A 19,229-nucleotide genomic window follows, 5' to 3' on the forward strand; every position below is an offset into this window, starting at 1 on the left:
CACCCTTAAATAAACAAGTTTATATATTTGATTGTTTGCATGTGAAATGTGACCTAGACAAGTTTTATGACAAATTGACCCAGCAACTGAACAGATTTCTTAGTGCTTCTACATGGTCTTGTTACCTCTCATGGCCACCAGAGGGCGTCAAAAAAAGCATTTTGGTTGTAGAAAAAGTTACCGATTAATTGCATTTGTACTTTCCTCCCCATGAGTACTTTTTAGTTACACAATCTTAATATCAAGTTCCCTGTGGGCTATTGACAGATAATGACAGCCAATAAACGAGCAGATACGAAGACAAAGTAAATAAACTGTTATTTTTTTACAATATTCATGCTACCTTTTATTCCCATTAACTACAATGGTAACTGTAGCACCAGTCGTTGTGTTGCCATCGACCCTCTTCCCGTTTTCAATCTCTTGCAGCAACACACAAGTTCTAGTCCGAAGCTCCGCCCTTTCTGCAGGAGGGGCGTGTCTAATCATTAGGCCCTCCTCCATTACCATTATCGGTGTTTTCCTCCGTATTTTACATCCTCGTCCTCCACATAGCAGCTTGGCGTAAGCGGACCTGAAGTCTCTATTAAGCATAGCGTAAAGTATAGGATTTAGCGCAGAGTTTGCGTATCCTAGCCAAAGCACCACTGACTGCGCCGTCCGTGGCGGATTATCTTCGTTGCGTATCCCCATTATCGTGAAAAACGTGAAATACGGGAACCAGCACACCACGAACGCGCCAAGCACAACCGCAAGCGTCACTGTCGCTTTGTGTTCACGCAATGCAAGAATCGTCGCGCCTGGAGCTGACGACGAACCCCGTCGGATAGAAATGATCCGTTTCGCCTGCATCCTTGCAATGCGGAAAACTCGGTGGTAGCTCCAGCACATGGCCACCAGGGGGAGGTAAAACGTCGCGAAAGCATCCACCAATACGTACGCTGGATTTAACTCAAATCGGCAGTCTCGTGCAGGGTCGCCCTCGCGAATATTTTGCACGCTCAAGTCTCGCGTATTCCAGCCCATGTGGATTGGGACAAACGAAACGGCAACCGAAACCAGCCAGATGGTCGCTAAAATCGCGCCGACGTGCCACTGACGCAAAAGCATTGGGTAGCGCAGCGGGTCGGTGATCGCAAAGTAACGATCCAAGCTGATAGCAAAGAGATTGAGTATGGATGCAGTGCATAGCATGACGTCCAATGAAATGTAGATGTTGCAGAAGTGCGCCCCTAGTGGCCAATCGCCTGTAACTTGATAAAGGGTTGAAAACGGCAGCACAAGGGCGCCCAGTAGAAAGTCTGTAACCGCTAGCGAGACGATGAAGCAGTTGGTGACGTTACGCAGGCGTCTCGTAGAGCACACAGCCAGACCAACCAAAATATTCCCGCTGACCGTGAGGAGGATTAGAAGCGAGAGCGTTACGGTTAGTGCTATCTGAGATGTCATTCTTTGTTTAGTTGTTGTTTTCTTCACTGTTTTATTGGCAGAGGAACACTAGGTAGACTCTAGGTTGTGCGCTTGATTCCAGGGAATGCACATATTTGCATCTGTCAAATGCAATGCATTTTTTTTAGGTCAAGATGTTCAGAATGCAAGGCAGTTTTTAGGTCAAAAATACTGATTTCCTTCAGAGTTTTATGTGTAGAGAAACACTATGAATGCAGGTGTGTTTCTGTGTGTGTTTATCTTGTTATTTCTTATTTGCATCTGCCAAATGCATCAATGCAAAATGCAATGCAATTCTTCAAGATGTTTAAACAGGTCCTCCGGTGTGTATTCCCAACGGTCTCCTTCCACACTGCAGGGATCGTCCACCTCCTCCATTCATCCATCTGTTCATCCATCCACCTTACGTCCATCTATATTCTCGTTCCAGACCTCCGTTAGACTGAAGTGTGTCGGCCTCTGCTGGTCATAGTGAGTTACGACATTTTTTCTCCTGTTTAAAAGAGAACAGAGATGCATTTTTTAGATCAGAGGTTGTCAACCTTTCCCAAGCGAAGGGATCCCTAATATAAAAAATACATTGCATAATATATACCATTAATAATATTAACAGACATCTCTGTATTATGCTAAACTAATGCTGACTTTTGCAATATTGTTTTGCAAACTGGTTTCATTATATCTCTGTATTGTGTGACATGATATTTATTTGGGGTCAGTATTTTTTCCTCATAGCTTGTTTAACCTGTAAGGGAAGTCAGACGCTGCGACTGAACCACGAAACTCACTGTCACCCATACAAATGTCGCAGCGATGCAGTTTGGTCTGCGTTTTTGTTGCGTTTTGCTCTTAGAATAATATTTTATATGAATTAAGAGATACAAGCAATGTTTTAAAACAAGTATCTCTGTATATTCAGACATCTTGCAATAGTGATAGTGAATCAAGGTATTTTTCCAGACATACACTAATACTAGGCGCGTTTCCATTACAGATTTGCACAAAACTTTTGTGATTTTTTTCTAAATGTCGACAAAAAACTATTGCGAAATGACAGCGTTTCCATTAACCGATGTTATGCGACAAAAACCATGGAAACGGACGTTGGTAGGTTTATGTACTATATCTCAGCCACCGCACTGGCCATTATTATTAATCAAAGGAGACGTATGTGTGTTATCCAAGCATTAATGGTAAGGAAAGACCCTTATTATACTGTGAGCGGCACATATGAGGTGTTTCTGGGTGTTTCTCCCTTATATCTGCTTCGAGGTCTTGATTGTGGCATTTCTTTGAGGTTTAGAATCCATTATTCCTGTAATTCTTTTGTCTTTTATGAGTTTAATAAAGAGCTCTGTCTCGTATTCTGTCCAAACACACCGCGTCATCTACGTCAGCTGACCTGTAAATGTGCAAAAACTGTTTCCATTGCAGTTTTGCGAAATATTTCTTTTTCGAATTGCCTGAAAAAAACACCTCATGCGAGCGTAAAAATTTTTTTGCGATAAATGGGGAGTTTTTGCGAAATTTACGTGTTTCCATTGGGCGTATTTTCAATTCGCAATTTCAATTTGCGCAATTTGAAGGGTAATGGAAATGCGGCTACTGTTTTAAAAGTTTAGGGTCAGTAAGGTTTTTTTGAAAGTTATTTTTGGAAGAAAGAAAATACTTTTTAACAAGTATGCATTAATTAGTTCAAAAGTGACAGCAAAAGCATTTAATTAAATATAATAAATAAAACAAATCGTGGAAAAAGATTAAGCGCAGTTTCCACAAAATAAGCAACATTGATACGTTTCTTGAGGATTTCTGAAGGATCATTTGACACTGAAGACTGGAAAATTCAGCTTTCATCACAGGAATAAATTACAGTTTACAATATATTTACATAGAAAACAGTTATTTTAAATTGTAATAATATTTCACTATATTACTGTATTTTTGATCAAATAAATGCAGCCTTGGTGAGCAGAAGAGACTTCTTACAGACCCCAAACTTCTGAACGGTAGTGTACGTGACTCTTTACATCCACACAACACAATAGTGTGGCATTGAAAATAAAGATACACATTCTTCCACACAACAAACATGTCGTCAGTGTAAACAATGCAGAAAACAGTTAAAACAGTCAAACAACTAGGAATTGTGCATGAATAATTCATAAAGCAGTGCAGACTGGGAAACTGTCCTATATCCACAACCTTGAACATCATAGGTTTACTTCATGTTTAAACACACACACACACACACACACACACACACACACACACACACACACACACACACACACACACACACACACACACACACACTCTTTCACACACACACACACACACACACACACACACACACACACACACACACACACACACACACACACACACACACACACACACACACACACACACACTCTTTTATCACACACACACTCTTTCTCTCACACACACACACACACACACACACACACACACACACACTTTCTCAGGTCTTATAAGAGCAAAAATTTGTGCACGACTGAAATTTCTGAGAAATGCTTTCTCAGGCAAACACACATTGTGTGTGGGTGTAGGACACAAAGTTGAAAGGGAACAGAATGCTCTAACACTCATATTAGTGTGTAGCACAACAAAAATGGCACATTACGATCAAAGAGTGGAGATAATGTCATATCTGCACACATTAGCTTTGTTCAGTGTTCAAAGTAACACACACTCTTTTCTTCTTCCTCTCAGAGACTTTATAAGCACTCGTTAGCGGCACATACCTGGACGCTGTCTGTTATTCTGTATGAATAGATTCATACGACTTTAGTTTTTCCTTTTTAAAATGCTCACAGACCTTGACCTTGCATCTGCCGAGAGCTTTTCCACGGTCGGTGTGCGTGTGTGTGTGTGTGTGTGAGAGAGATAGGAGGTAGAAATGAATATCTGTTAACTGGGTCACTTATATTATGCAGTATGTTTCCATTTCTCCAGTACGTGTCTTTACTATATTGCATAAAATATTAAACTCACCATTTCTACAGATAGCTAATATGATAGCTAATATGATAGCTATCTGCAGAAATGGTCAGTTTAATATTTTATGCAATATTCTTTTTATTTTATCCCAATGCCATAATGAAGGGAATCTGAAATCACTGTACTCATTTACTTAGACCGGATATTAATTTCTGTCTAACATGAAAACTACTAATTTATTCAGTATCCCATCATTTTTTCTTTCTCTAATGTTCTTGGCAATGTTTTAATTCTTTTATAAATTTACCTTTTAAACACCTTTTGTTATACAGGTTGAAACTCTCTCTTTACACCAATAATAGCAATCAATAATAGAAGTGGTCTTAATATTAAAAAATGTACATAGTACAACTAGTTTGGGACTGCTATTTAATAGCCTTACATGATACTCTTTATTCATCAGTGTTAGTGATATTCTTACGATCGATGTGCATGTTAAAGTCCTCCTGTGGTGAAAATCAAGTTTTTAATGTTGTTTATATGTCTATGTGATATTTTTAATATGCTGCCTTTAAGACAAACTATGTGCAAATTCATAAGTCAACACCATTGCTGAGTATTTTCTCCTTATTATGCAAATTTAAAGTTTGAACATAAATGTGTGTTGGCACTCAGTGTGTGTACACAACCACCCTATAATGATAAAAATCCACCTAGTGCTTTTAAAAAAAAATCCCCATAAATCATAAGCTCTGTCTCAGAACAAGCCGTTCTCAGATTCGGGGCAAATTGACGTACTTTTGCACAAGCCCCGCCCACGACTGTTGATGGACACTGCCGTATTAGCATAGACCCGCCCATGTAAGAATGAACATAGCAGTCTTCATTTACTTTCGTTGTTACTCTATGATGGATCTGTATCAACTGTTCGTGATCCATCTTATAGTCTCTCCGGTGTGATAATGATCACGGCAGTAATGAAAGGGAGAGCGCGCACTTTATTACAGTTCATCCGAGTCGTTTTACGGATATAAAGTTTACCAGGTGATTAAGCACCCCCTGGAAAGCTGTGTATATATTTGTTTACTGTTAGTTGTAACGAGTGTTTTGTGTATTTCGCTGTGTATGTAGGTTGATGATAATGTAAGGGAGAGAGAGTTTATGTATAAGACTTTAATGCGCACTTCTTATTCTGTGTTTATTCAACTCTTACGGTGATTTTCTGGAGTAAAACGGACACTTCATCTTTTGTGTGATGTACAATAAACTACATAAAACTCATCAGTAAAGTTTTGGCCATCATTAGGACGCGGTCCGCTACAACAGGCTTGTACTAATAGTGGATAAAAGCATGATGAAAAATAAGTTATAATTGTAATTGAACTAAACTATACCTGTTCTATCTCCATACAGCATATATTCTCTGGCTCTGTGGGCATTATTGTCCGACTCCGACAATTTAATTGTTGATATCTGTAATTATATTTTCACTAGTGAAATGTCACTATAGGCTGCCATTCAAAATCAATTGTTGATATCAAGAATTGATTTCTTACTAGTAGAAATATAATTTTTGATATCAATAATTACATTGTTACTAGTAAAAATACAAATTACTGATATCAAGAATTCAATTGTCACTAGTTGAAATGTCTATTCTTGATATCAACAATTGAATTGCTACTAGTACATTTTTTAATTTTTGATATCTGAAAATGTATTTCTGATATCAATATGATTTCAGATATCTAAAATGGCTTTCTTACTAGTAACAATCACATTCATGATATCAGAAATTAACATTTCAACTAGTGACAATTGAATTCTTGATATCAAAAATAAATGTTTTTACTAGTAAGAATTGTATTTCTGATATGTGAAACTGGAATTTCAACTAGTAAGAAATCAATTCTTGATATCAACAATGGATTTTGAATGGCAGCCTATGGTGACATTTCACTAGTGAAAATACAATTACAGATATCAACAATTATAGTTTTTACTAGTTGGAATTCAATTGTTGATATCAAGAATTATAATTTTAACTAGTGAAAATGTAATTGTGGATATCAAGAATTAGCATTGTTACTAGTGGAAATGTAATTTCTGATATCAAAAATAGCCATTGTTATAGTAGAAATCTAATTCCTGATATCAATAACTATCATTTTTAACTAGTGAAAATTAAATTGTTGATATCAAGGATTCATACAGTACCATGGAAATGAATAAAAGTTAAAACGGCTTGCCATACTGTGCCGGTGTTGTGCCGAATTTCGACTCCTTGCCAAATTATTACCTCCCTTGTTGAAGTCAATATCTGATTGCCTAATCCTACCCCTCCCCCACAACTAATCCTAAACCTAAATCCTAAATCCTAAATTTGGAGTTTGCAGGGAGTTTGATTGACAGGCGATCTGACCAATCATAATCCGCCGAATCCGCCATTTTTTTCAACTCAGTCAGGAGAGTTAGTAGATTAACGTTGGAGGATTTGAACTTGAAAAACGGAGTGCACTGACGTCTTTCCGCGGTTGAAACAACATTCCTTCTGATGTTCATTCATGATTATTTGATAATAGAATTATAAGGAAGAGATGATCGGTTCATGAGCAGCTGTATGCGTTGTCTGTCCGCTCCGTGATGTATTTTTCACTGCGTGAGAACATGGTGTGGCGTGAGAGCGGCGTGGCTTGTCGGACATAACATAAAAATTAATGACTACTATAGTTCACAAACCATTTGAGAACCTGTCTCTGTCTCTATCTTAGTATCATTCATTTAAGTATCAGTTTGTTTCTCCTAAAATGTTTGAGTTCCCAAAGAGATCTCTGACGTTTGATTGCAGACTTTGGCAAATCTGTGCACAATTTAAGACACTGAGATTGTTCTGAAACTATAGGAGTTTTCTCTCAGGAGAAACATCTGAGAATCAGGAGACTTCAGCAAAAATCTCAAAGTGAATGTAATTGCGTCGTAAAAGAAACATCTGAGATGTATTCAGCAACTTGCTTGTGATTCTACAGTATGTGGGTCTCTCTGCTTTTCTGTCCTGCTCTCTCTCATTACCTCTCAGAGAGAAAAAGCTGTTCTTCCCTATAAAAATAGTTCTGATTTAATGATTTCGAAACATATGTACTGTTTAATTAACTTAATGTCAAATGTTAAGACTGTTTGCGTTCTTCAGTCCCACCTGTCTCCGTCTCCACAGCTCATCGAGATGCACATTTCTCCTCCAAACCTTCTCCATAACAGCGTGTTAAACTTTAAACAGATTATGAAATATTTAACATTTCCTTCGGCAATGTCAGCATGGCACATCTGCCTTCTGACAAGCCCTTTTCAATTAAGATCGTTTTCAATTCCAACTTTCAACTAAAATGACAGTATTGATGCTGTAAAGTTCTATAATTATCAATCAATACAATTTCAGCTGTAAAGCAGCTCTGATACTTTAATAATACTTTCATGTTTAATGGTTTATTTAATTTATTTTCTAGTGATAAAGTGTTTACGAGTTATAACATTTAATTGAAATTAAAAACTAAGTCCATAAAATGATTCTAAATATGAAGCGCATGACGGAACCCTTTAAGATTCTATGGAACCTTTTCTTCTAAGAGTGATACATTTTTTGGTAACACTTTATTTTACAGTGTCCCACCATAGTAATAACAGTAAATTATGCATAATTACATGCAACTAACCCTCAACCAAACCCTAATCCTACCCTAACCCTATAGTAAGTACATGTAGTTGCTTAATATTACTCAGTACTTAAATATATAATTACACTGTAACAATGACACCTTAAAATAAAGTGTAACCCATTTAAAAAAAAATTAAACAGTTCAAATGTTTTCTCAAAGATCTTGCCTGTAAAAGACGACAGGTGGCGTGTTTTGGTGTTATATTGACGACTTCATGTTCCTGTGCGTTTAAGTGGCCGCTCTGCTCCGATCATTGATTGGCTTGTAAACACATTTGTCAGTGTTTCTCCTCATTTCTGAGGCTGTCAGGAAGTCTTGGAGGAATACAGCCGCTCGTCTTTTGAGTGCTTCTGACAAGCATGGTCGTCATGGGTGTTGGGTTGCTAGGAAACCACATCCTTTGAAATGATGAGATGATTTGTTTGTTATTTCTGAAGTAAACTGAAGAGGTAGGATGTGAAGAGGGCATGTGTTTCATCTTTTAATTCCTCTGACGCACATTAAAAAAATGTCTACATTGATATCAGATCAAATAGAACGTGTTTGACTTCCTTTAGCGTCTTTTTAAGAAATCCATCTCTCACACATACACACACACACACACACACACACACACACACACACACACACACACACACACACACACACACACACACACACACACACACACACACACACACACAATCGAAATGCAAAAGCTCAGGCTCAAAAGACGATCAGATCAGATCGAGTCTGTCTAGTCAAATAAAGCATCAAGTCTTCTGTTGAAAAGAGCAACGGCCACAAACTTCTAATGAACGTCTAAAACACAATCTAAGCAAGACTGACTCCTTCAACAGCAACATCACAAACACACTCCTTCCCACAGCGTCTACATTTTCTTGACCTTCTCTATGAATGCGTTTATCTGTTATTCTCATGTTCTGTGAACAGCTGTCAGCACTCATCCGTAAACATGTGATTCTAGTGCATTATCACATACAAACAGTGTTGAGCATGCAGTTTTAATGTTGGAATGATTTTGCCAAAAGGAGATTTGAAATGTGATGCAGTAGAAGCGGAACTTACCTTGTACGACCTTCATTCTTCTGTTACTCTTGCCTTTCTCTCTCTCTCTCTACAACACATACACACATGCACACACACACACTACCTCTATAAGTCAACACACTTCTTCAGTTAGCCAATCAGATGCTTCTCTCTCTCCACACACACACACACACACACACACGCATGGGATGAAGGAAATATAGAGGCATTAAAAGGGTGTTTTCTAAGTACGAACTGGTCAGTATTTCACAACACAGATCTGAACGCAATCACAGAGACGACTACGAAGTAATTCGCTTCTGTGTGGATACAATACTACCCAAAAAGGAGATAATGGTGTTCCCTAATAATAAGCCTCACATAACAAAAGAAGTGAAAGCCTGCATCAATAGGAAAAAAGTAGCTTTTCTGAAAAAAGACCGGGTTGAGTTAAAAGTCGTCCAAAAGGAACTGAATAAACTGTTATGGGAAGCTAGGAAGCGTAAAACACCACATTGAACAAAACATTGCATCTATGAACAATAAAAAACTGTGGAAGTCACTAAGAACTATCTCTAACATGGATTCTAAAAAACAACGGTTCATTACTGACGATTTTAAGAAAGCAAATGAGCTGAATGACTTTTTTATTCGCTTTGATAAAAATGGTCCTGTTAAGGAATGTGAAGAGTTTTTACAAAATATTGAATGTGCAACGGATGTTAGATTACTTGTGAACCCTCAAGAAGTTACTTCTCTTTTTCGGAAAACTTGCACTAAGAAATCAACTGGGCCAGATGGTACTGTATCTCCGCTTATCTTTTACGAGAGTGTGCAGAAGAATTAACTCCAGCTTGGTGTCCAATTTTCCAGCAGTCATACGGTTCCTTTGTTATGGAAAAAGACTATTATTACACCTGTTCCTAAAAAAACAGGTGCTGTTGATAATAATGATTTTAGACCAATTGCCATAACTTCTGTAATTGTGAAATGTTTGGAGAGGTATGTGATGTCGAGACTGAAATGTAGTGTAAATTCAATATTGGATCCATTTCAATTTGCCTATATGGTGGGAAGAGGGACTATTGATGCTGTTAACACTATCACTCATTTGACTCTTCAACATCTAATGCTTATGCACGACTGCTCTTTGTAGATCTTAGCTCCGCTTTTAATACGCTACAGCCGCAGTTACTTCTGGGTAAGCTTGTAAAAAGTAATGTTAACCCTTTTATTATTAAGTGGCTCTTTTCTTTCTTAACTAATCGTCCTCAATATGTAAAAGTAAATAATACACTCTCTGATGTTAAATCTATTAGTATTGGTGCGCCTCAAGGTTGCGTATGCTCTCCTTTTCTGTTTACCCTTTATGCAAATGACTGTTTAAGTATAAATAAGAATAATTATATTATCAAATACTCTGATGACACAGTGATATTGAGTCTCTTGTAGAGAAAGATCATGATATATTAGCGTATCAGTCTGAAATTGAGAATTTTGTGCGGTGGTGTAATGTAAATCATCTTATCGTAAATGCATCAAAAACAAAGGAAATGATAATAGATCCAAACAGATTAGGTGATTATAGCCCAGTTATCATCTATGATAATATCATTGAGCAGGTGGATACCTATAAGTATCTAGGTGTGGTCATTGATCGTTTATTTACTTGGAAAGCCCACATTGATTATATTTGCTCAAAATTTCAACAACGATTGTATTTTTTGAGAAGACTTAGGCTGTTTGGTGTAAATCAGAGAATTATGCAATTATTTTATTATGCTGTTTTAGGTAGTCTTTGAAATTGAATTATGGGATGCAAACTTGGTATGGCAATCTTTCGGTCCAACTAAAATCACAGCTTGCTCGTCTTGTGAAAATTGCAATGAAAGTTATGGGTGTAAGAGAGTACTCATCACTTCAATCAATTTACGAATCGTTGATTTTTAAAAATGCACAGACAATAGTGAGTGATTCAAGCCATGTTTTATTTCCAATGTATCAGATGCTGCCATCAGGGAGACGGTATAGAGTCCCATTGTGTAAGAGCAACCATTACAAAAAGTCATTTATTCCTGTATCTATTAATATGTTAAATAGCAAGATGTAGTAATGTAGTCGTTATTTATTTTTTTAAGATCCATTTTAATTTACCTATATGGTGGGAAGAGGCACTGTTGATGCTGTTATCACTTTAGCTCTTTATTGGTTTGTGTGTGCATATGTGTATGTATGTATATGTTGTGTATTAATGCAGCTTGAGTCCAAGACAAATTTCCTTAAAAAGGACAATAAAGTATACAAAAAATAAAAAAATAAGGCTTTTTATGTGGTCTGATCCAAATTAAAACCCCTCACATTATCCACTCAGGGAAACCAGTGGAGATGTTTGGACCTCTTTAAATCAAAGTGACTGATGCATTATGGGGCGTATTAAGAGGTTCTTAGTGCTTCAACAAAAGGCTGTGTTTATTTCTGTGAGAAGCTGTCCTGTTTTTCAGCACAGACCACAGTAGGAAAACACAACGGACTCCAGCTGATTTTAGAATTGATGATGAATCTTCAATGTATATATGCAACTGAAATATGACGTTTTCTGAACATAACTTGGGTGGTTGTTATGTGGTTTCTTTCAGGTCCAGGTGAAATGATTTCGCCCCTCAAGTCTCTATGATGTTCTTTTCTCTAAACATGACTCCTTCAGGATTTTTTCCAGGTAAAATGTATGCATGGTCACTTATAAGTGTTATTACTTATTCATATTGAAAAAAGCAAATAATAACTCGCTGCAAAAGCAATAAAACTTTAACTTAAACTTAAAAAAATAATAATAATCAGGAAATACAAAATAAAAACTAATTAAAAAAAGACACTTCTACTGAAAAATGTGAATAATGAACTCTGAGTGTTTGGTGAGTGTTTTCAGTGCAATTAAAACATTTGTGTTACCTATATAATAGAAGTTAACTGAAATAATAAAAACTTAAATGAAATTTAAATTTGTTTGTTTCCGCTAGTTGCTTAAGTAACATTTCTCATTTTAATTTAGATGAACTTTGATGTACTACAAAAGCTGAAATAATAATGAAAAGTATAAAGACAAACCTAAAGTAATAATAAAAATCAATACAACTTTAAAGTTAAAATAAATAGTATACGAAAAATGAATTGGAAAAAATAATTAAAAATACATTTCTACTTATCTACTTGTGTTATTTAAGTTTTTATTTCCGTTCTATTATAATTAGCTTTTGTTGTTATATTTTTAGTTTTCATGATCATTTTTTAGTAATTTCGTTATGTGCTTTTGTGAATTGATCATTTTTAATTTAATTTAATTTAATTTAATTTAATTTAATTTAATTTAATTTAATTTAATTTAATTTAATTTAATTTAATTTAATTTAATTTAATTTAATTTAATTTAATTTAATTTAATTTAATTTAATTTAATAATTTTAGTACTTCACCTTATTTCAGTTTATTGCCAAGGCAACATTTCTATAAAACAAATAAAAAGTATATAGACATACTTAAAAATAATAATAAAAATGACAGAAACACACAACAAAATTACTAAAACTTTAACAAAAATTTAACTAAAAACGTTATTAAAAACATGTGTTATCTTATTTTAGTTATATTATAGTTTAATATTTTGAATTCATTTTTTAAAATATTTGTAGTTTTCATATATTTTTTTGTTACTTTTTTAGTAATTTCATAAAATATTTTTTTTTTTTTTTTTGCCAAGGCAACATTTCCAGTTTTCATTCAGTTTGAGTTTTTGGGGTTTTTCTTTTATTTCAGCTTTATTTCAGTGAACAGAAATGCATTAATATTTTTGGTTTTAGTTAGTGATAATAACCCTCCTACAAGCTGCATAATGAAGTTTTTGCACCATCTCTCAGTGAGTTTGCGGTGCCCTCTGTAGGCTACTGTAGGTATTGCGCCTGAATATTGACATTATTTTGATGTTTGATGAGTACAGATACAAAGCAGCTTGTTTGTGTTTATATAAACCTGCTTGCAATTGCATTAAATCTCTCAGATGTATAAATCAAACATCTTTAGGGAATCTGTGCTTTATCCCGTCCCACACCAGATGTTTCCTCCAGCATTAAAGATTCATAAATGATGATTTACGTGCTCCATCGCACACCCTAATATACACTGTAGATCAGAGCAGAGTTTGAGACTCAACACATACATGATCCAGATAAAAGCCATTGAAACGTGTGCTTTAGTCGTCATGCTGAAGTTGTGCTTCGCTGCGTATGCCAGCCGATGGAAGGCCAAAAGAGGAAGAGGAAGAAGCAGACAGTCAGACAGAGAGGAGGAGGAGCACTTCATGCTGATTATTTCTCACACCCTCACCCAAAAAAACAGCCGGTGTAGGACATTAGAAAGGAACTGAGATACTCCGAAAGATTAAATACAGACGGAAAGAGACGCAGGAGAGCGTTTTAAAGTCCACCCAATGGCTCCTTGGACGAAAACTAGCTCTGAAAGATATGGAGTCGGTGAGTTTGGCCTTTTTTTGTGATTCACCTGTGCAGGATTTAATGTTTTCTGTGTATTTGTGTGTGTGTTTGTGTATATTCCTGGCGCCTCTTGCAGCGGCCATCTATAGTTGCAGTGAATTCAGTTCCTATTTCTCAGGATGTGGGCAGAGACGGATCAGTCAAGCGCCTCGACAGTCACTGGCCTAAACAGATTGCAGCATTTTTATCTTTTAGCACTTGTTTTTTGCTTTGAAATCCTGCAAATATTCAGATTTATGATGATGCGGTCATATAGTCAAAAATATAATTGAATGCAACTGAACACACCCGAAATAACTTTTTAAGGAACCTCTGCACATTTTCACTTATTACAGTCTAAAGCATTTGCCTTTTTAGCCTGTTTGTTGAACACATGTGCTTTTAGGTTTGACGACATTTAATAACTCAAGAGCAGCATTGAATTTTTAGAGGATGTCTGCGTGAAATGAGATCTCTTGAATATCTTGATTGTTTCTCATAGAACGCAATGAGACGAAAAAGCAATCTCACACAAGCCTCCTCTAGAGCTTCATCTCACTAATGTCTCAAAATGTGCTCATTTTTGCTCAAGTGTGCGTTTAAAAGTCAGAGATCTCAGTTTGAACTCAAACGTTTCTCATAAAATAAATTCAATCAAATTCTAAACGTATACTAGTATTTGAACTACACTAAAATAACACTGTTGTATCTTAAGGAATTGCAGGAGAAACATCTGAGACAAACTAAGTTAAATTAAACATGCGAGAACTTATTTAAGTGTCTTTGGTTGGCCATGCTTTGGGAATAAATATTTCATGCAAATGACAATTGAAATCCCTTATAATCAACAGAAGCTCGTTCGTGAAGCGTCCAGGAAGAGCAGTGCTAGCTTGAGATGGTGACGCTGATTAGAGTGACTTTATTTACAGTTATTTGTGAATGTTGAACTCGCACCGCCTCTGTAAAACCTAATGCTCAAAATAAGGAATTAATTTGAGTTGAGCCAACTTAAATTAAACAAATCAGTTCAATCAGATGAACTTTTATGAGTATTTAGAACTTTCTTTCTTTTGAGGTCACAAAACTGACACATTTTAAGTAATCTGAATTGTTTCATTGTTTTGAGTTTTATGAACTTGTTTATTTTAATTCAGACAAGCTTAAATTTAACTGAAACTGAGCTGGGAGTTTTACTTCCCAGCATGCTTTTCCATGACACTCAAAAGGGAGAGTAAATGCTAAAATTAAGTGTTATATAATGTTTTTTTTGTGTGTGTGCAAGATTTATGTTAATTGAAAGATTTAATAGTGTTTAATTTTTGTTATGCTAGTTTAGTAGAGTCTCTGTTATGTTTTTTTGTTGTTATCGTCATGCATGAGCTTGGTTTGAGAACAGATAGGCTATATGTTAAATGTTTTATATTGCCATACTCATTCAGCAAGTGCTATGCTATGCTAATGCTATCAAAGGATTGTGTTACATATTAGCAAGGTAGCATTTATTGAGTTAGCTAGTTAAAGCTAGCCAAGTTTCCACTTCTAAAATATTTAGATTTAGAAAATTTTAAGTTAAATGAATTAGCTTACTCAAATATTTCAAGTTAAGAGCAGTTAAAATGTACTAGTACAAAATAAAAATCTGCAAGTTCTGCTTACTTAAACTTAAAATTTCTTAACTTAAATTTTTTATATATAACTGATTACCTCCATTTTTTTGAGTTTTGCCAACTTATTCGGGTTTACAGTGTGTATGAGTTATTTTTGTGCGAAACAGTCTTGAAATGAATGCAAAAGTGGTTTGACTTCTGAGTGGCGATGGTAGTGCCTGTGTGTGTTAGTGGTGTAGTCAGCAGTTTTGTAGCTCACTATAGTGAATAAATGAGGATATTGCACATACTAAAACTAAATGTAAATGCATATGATTGCTTATTGAAAGTTTTTTTAATTATAAACATGCTGATGGCGGCGTGTATCTGTGTGTGTGTGTGGTGTTGCACAGGAAGCTGCTCTGAGAGGAAGTAGGCCAACGAACTCGTACTTGCAGAAATAAAGTGTGTGTGTGTGTAATATGATGTTCTCCATCTCTGCAGTTTAACATTTCCATGTCATTGATATTGGCTGAAGAATTAAAGTTCAGTGTGTGTGTTGTCCTGCAGCGTCTGTGCTCCAGACATGAATTACAGGACTTTTTTTCACACCAGACGAGAAGAAAGCAAAGCAGTTGACAGTGTTTTATTGTTTGATGTCTTAAAGGATCTCAGTCTGCTGTTTTGCTGGGCATCTCTTGAGAAATAAATCCAAACTGTGACTTCACTTAATGTGTTTTCAAATGCATTTATGCAATTTGTATTTTCTCTGAAGTTAAGTGGAATTTCATCGCCAAAGCGGAAAAGCAGTTGTCCTTGGCTGTCGGGGACACGGTACACATACAGGAGTCATGTGAAGGTGAGGGATTCTGGGATATTGCATTTACTTTTGGTTTATGCATTTAACAGAATTTGTTTCCAGGGAATTACATTGCATGCAAAGTGTACATTTGATTAGTTCATGCGTTCCCTGGGAATTAAACCCATGACATTGGCGTTGCTAGAGTCATGCTCTACTGTTTGAGCTGGGGTTTTAGGGTGTGTTCACACTTGGCATGTTTGGTTGGATTAAAATGAACCCTGGTGCGATTGCTCTGTTAGTGCTAAGGGTGTATTCACACCAGGAAAGTCCGCTAGTTCACTTGCTTTGGTCCGGACCAAATACAATGTTGATTTTTTTGTGGCTCGCTTTCACACTGCCCTTTTTGCAATTGAGCCAAAATTTGTAAACAAAACCACACGTGTGCTAAGGTCATCCATTCATTGGACAGAAAATCACCTTAAAGGTGCCATATGTCATGTCTGGCAAAAAAAAATCAAGTCATACTCCACATTCCATACCAGATGGGGGCAGTATACCTCCAGAAAGTGAATTGGTCTATGCTCCGCCCCTACCTTCTTAGCTGCACATATACAAGTTAAAATAGGGACAACATCTATTTAGAGTGTTACGCTGCCCGCCTGAAGCTAATTTAGCAGCATATATCAAGTTTGATTTTCATTAGCAATACCACTTCTAGCTAAGTTATCATTAGTCACCAAAAAACATTCGGTCTCATTACACCTTGCAATGTTTTCCGTTACGTTTCGTGCGTCCAGGGTGTGTAAAGCAGAAGCAGCCTGGCCAGCGGCGGAGTATGCGCGATCCGTGAGTGCTGAAGACGTTCTGCACGGCTTTGATGGGTGCGCAGGAGGACACAAATGGGCGGCGACAGCTTCTTCCAGTGGCGGGAGCTTTTTCCTCAGCGCCGTCAACAGATAGAGCGTTACTAAAACTGTATACACCGCCGCCGACTTGAGCTGCAAAGAAGCTCTGGCCGCCCTGTCAAGGACGCTTGTCAAAAAGTACGGGGAAACTTGACCGCTCTGAATATAGTGAGTGAGTGCGCGCGCGCGCGGCCGGGGCTCGCTCTCTCTCTCTGCTAGTTCTTAGAGGCAGAAGAGCGCGTGCGCGCTTAAAATGTCATATTTTGGTATGATCGTTCACCCGCCAGTGTGGCGGATAGCTTTTTGAGATTTTATTTGTGCTTCAGAGCGCGGTTTTTTCCCTGCAGCGGGTGGTGGTAGGGGTCTCTTGCCAAGGGCTTCAGCCATCCTTCCGCTCTCTTCCCTGAACTGAAATGTAGTAGTGGGCTGTACTTTCCACATCAGGTTCAAGTACGCCCACAAGCCGTGCGAGTTATTCGTGTATTGCATGTTTGGCTGGTGGTTATGTTGCCCGTATACCGCCTCCCATGGCCGAAACTGGTATTACGACACCTGTCGGGCCGTGGCTAGTAATGCTAATGCTAATTAAGGTTGATATCTCTGCAGCACTATAACTTGACATTTTTTTAATGACATCATCGCCCTTATTTCTTCTCATTCTTTTGATGTGTGTAGCTCATTTTTGGGATATTTTTACCTCAATTGTTACATATGGCACCTTTAAACGAACCGTACCAGAATTAGTTTTGTATTCACACCTGCCCAAAAGATCCACACCAGGAGGGGAAACGAACTTGAACCGGAGTGAATACGCCCTAAGAGTGAACGCTCCCATCCGAACCCTGGTGCCACCAAACAAGCGGGCCGAATTAAATATGAACGCAACTCGGACCAAAGATATGTAATCGAACCAAAAACAGGACATGATGTCACAAGATGTGACCCTAAAAAGCACATAATGCTGAAGCATACCTGTTTTTCCTCATCATAGCCTTGATTGTTGCCCATCACAGTTCAGTACAGGCGTCAGAACCGCGTCTCATCACAGCAGATCTTCCTTTGTGTGTGACGGAGGGATGTGTGTGTGATGCTGTTTTGACTCCTTTACACATTTTATAAGCCCTTCACGAGTTCAGCTGGACGAAATACCATCATATGTAGGCAACGCACATACAACGAGCGCATTTAGCCAATCAGGTTGTGAACATCTTTATGCCTTTAGGTTCAGTATCTTTAGGTTCGGTGTTAAAATGTCAGTAAGCGGACCGGGACTAAATGTGTTTTTTGTGTTCCGGACCGAAAGCGAACTGAACTACAAGTGTGAACACACCTCTTAATAATAAAATAGTAAAAGACTCTTAATATTCAGCAACATTATTGATTTGACTGCACAGACACTTTCGTATGAGAACATGAATTGAGCTGAATTATGACAGTGTTATCTTCTGTTGAACTTTTTTATTGCTGAATCGAAGTTGTTTCATAATTGATGAATTCTGCAACATCAACACGGTTATTGACTCGTGCTGAACAATGACACTGACGTCTTCTGTATTCCATTTTTGAACATTCCATTTTATTATTGTGCAAACTTTATAGGAATGTTACTTTTGAATGTTCTCTAAACATTCTGAAACAAGTAATAACATTTTAAAAAATGGACGAACAGCATCCAAGTAAAACGTTTCAGAAAAAAAAGTCCCCATGAATGATGTTTAATCAATGTGTTTGTGATAAAATTTTGAGAACATTATTAAAGACCAGATAACTTTGATCTGTTAATGGTATGAGAAGAATATTTGTTCATAACTTTGAGAGTACCTTGCTAGAATATTCCCTGTTAAGCGCTATATAAAAAAAGGTGACTTGACTATAGAAATGTTCTCATAAATTGCCTGAAATATAAACCAGTCTGTTATTATTCCAGGATGGTATAAAGGTTACGTGATCAAGAACAAAGAGAGAAAAGTGAGTAAATATTTATTTGATAGTGTTTGTACAAGGGCAGAATGTTCTCTTCCTGAATGTCTGACCTGAACTTCCTCTGCTACCGGCTGGCTGATTTACTCTCTTCCTTTATTTAAGGGAGCATTTCCTGCCAACTTTATAGAGCTAAAGGAAGTCATCATCGAAAAGAGAGGGTGAGTATGTCCACCCATCCATCCAAGCTATCTATCTATCGATTTGACTGTCTTTCCATCCATCCATCCATTCAAGCTATCTGTCTATCAATCTGACTGTCTTTCCATCCATCCACCCATCCA

At 37.0% G+C, this 19,229-nt stretch overlaps 2 protein-coding genes across 4 annotated transcripts in view; one reads left to right on the forward strand and one right to left on the reverse strand.

The window, feature by feature from the left end:
• Positions 1-339: 339 nt before the first annotated feature.
• hrh2a (histamine receptor H2a) lies at positions 340-1,449 on the reverse strand (the record flags this gene model as incomplete). Its single annotated transcript, XM_081382338.1, has 1 exon — positions 340-1,449. One exon carries the CDS (start codon positions 1,447-1,449, stop codon positions 340-342), a length of 1,110 nt encoding a protein of 369 aa, XP_081238464.1.
• A 12,067-nt stretch (positions 1,450-13,516) lies between these two features.
• Positions 13,517-19,229, forward strand: part of dock2 (dedicator of cytokinesis 2) — a 124,078-nt gene continuing 118,365 nt past the window's right edge. The window contains exons 1-4 of one of the 3 annotated variants that reach the window (XM_081383380.1): positions 13,517-13,672; positions 16,034-16,117; positions 18,893-18,933; positions 19,051-19,106. In XM_081383380.1, coding sequence (XP_081239506.1) covers positions 13,630-13,672; positions 16,034-16,117; positions 18,893-18,933; positions 19,051-19,106 — 224 coding nt within the window. In that variant the 5' untranslated portion in view covers positions 13,517-13,629. The remainder of the gene's footprint in view (positions 13,673-16,033; positions 16,118-18,892; positions 18,934-19,050; positions 19,107-19,229) is intronic. The other 2 variants (XM_081383382.1, XM_081383381.1) reach the window with 2 other exon arrangements.

Source organism: Scardinius erythrophthalmus, assembly GCF_964197995.2.
Source record: "Scardinius erythrophthalmus genome assembly, chromosome: 13".
In the NCBI taxonomy this organism is placed as follows: domain Eukaryota; kingdom Metazoa; phylum Chordata; class Actinopteri; order Cypriniformes; family Leuciscidae; genus Scardinius; species Scardinius erythrophthalmus.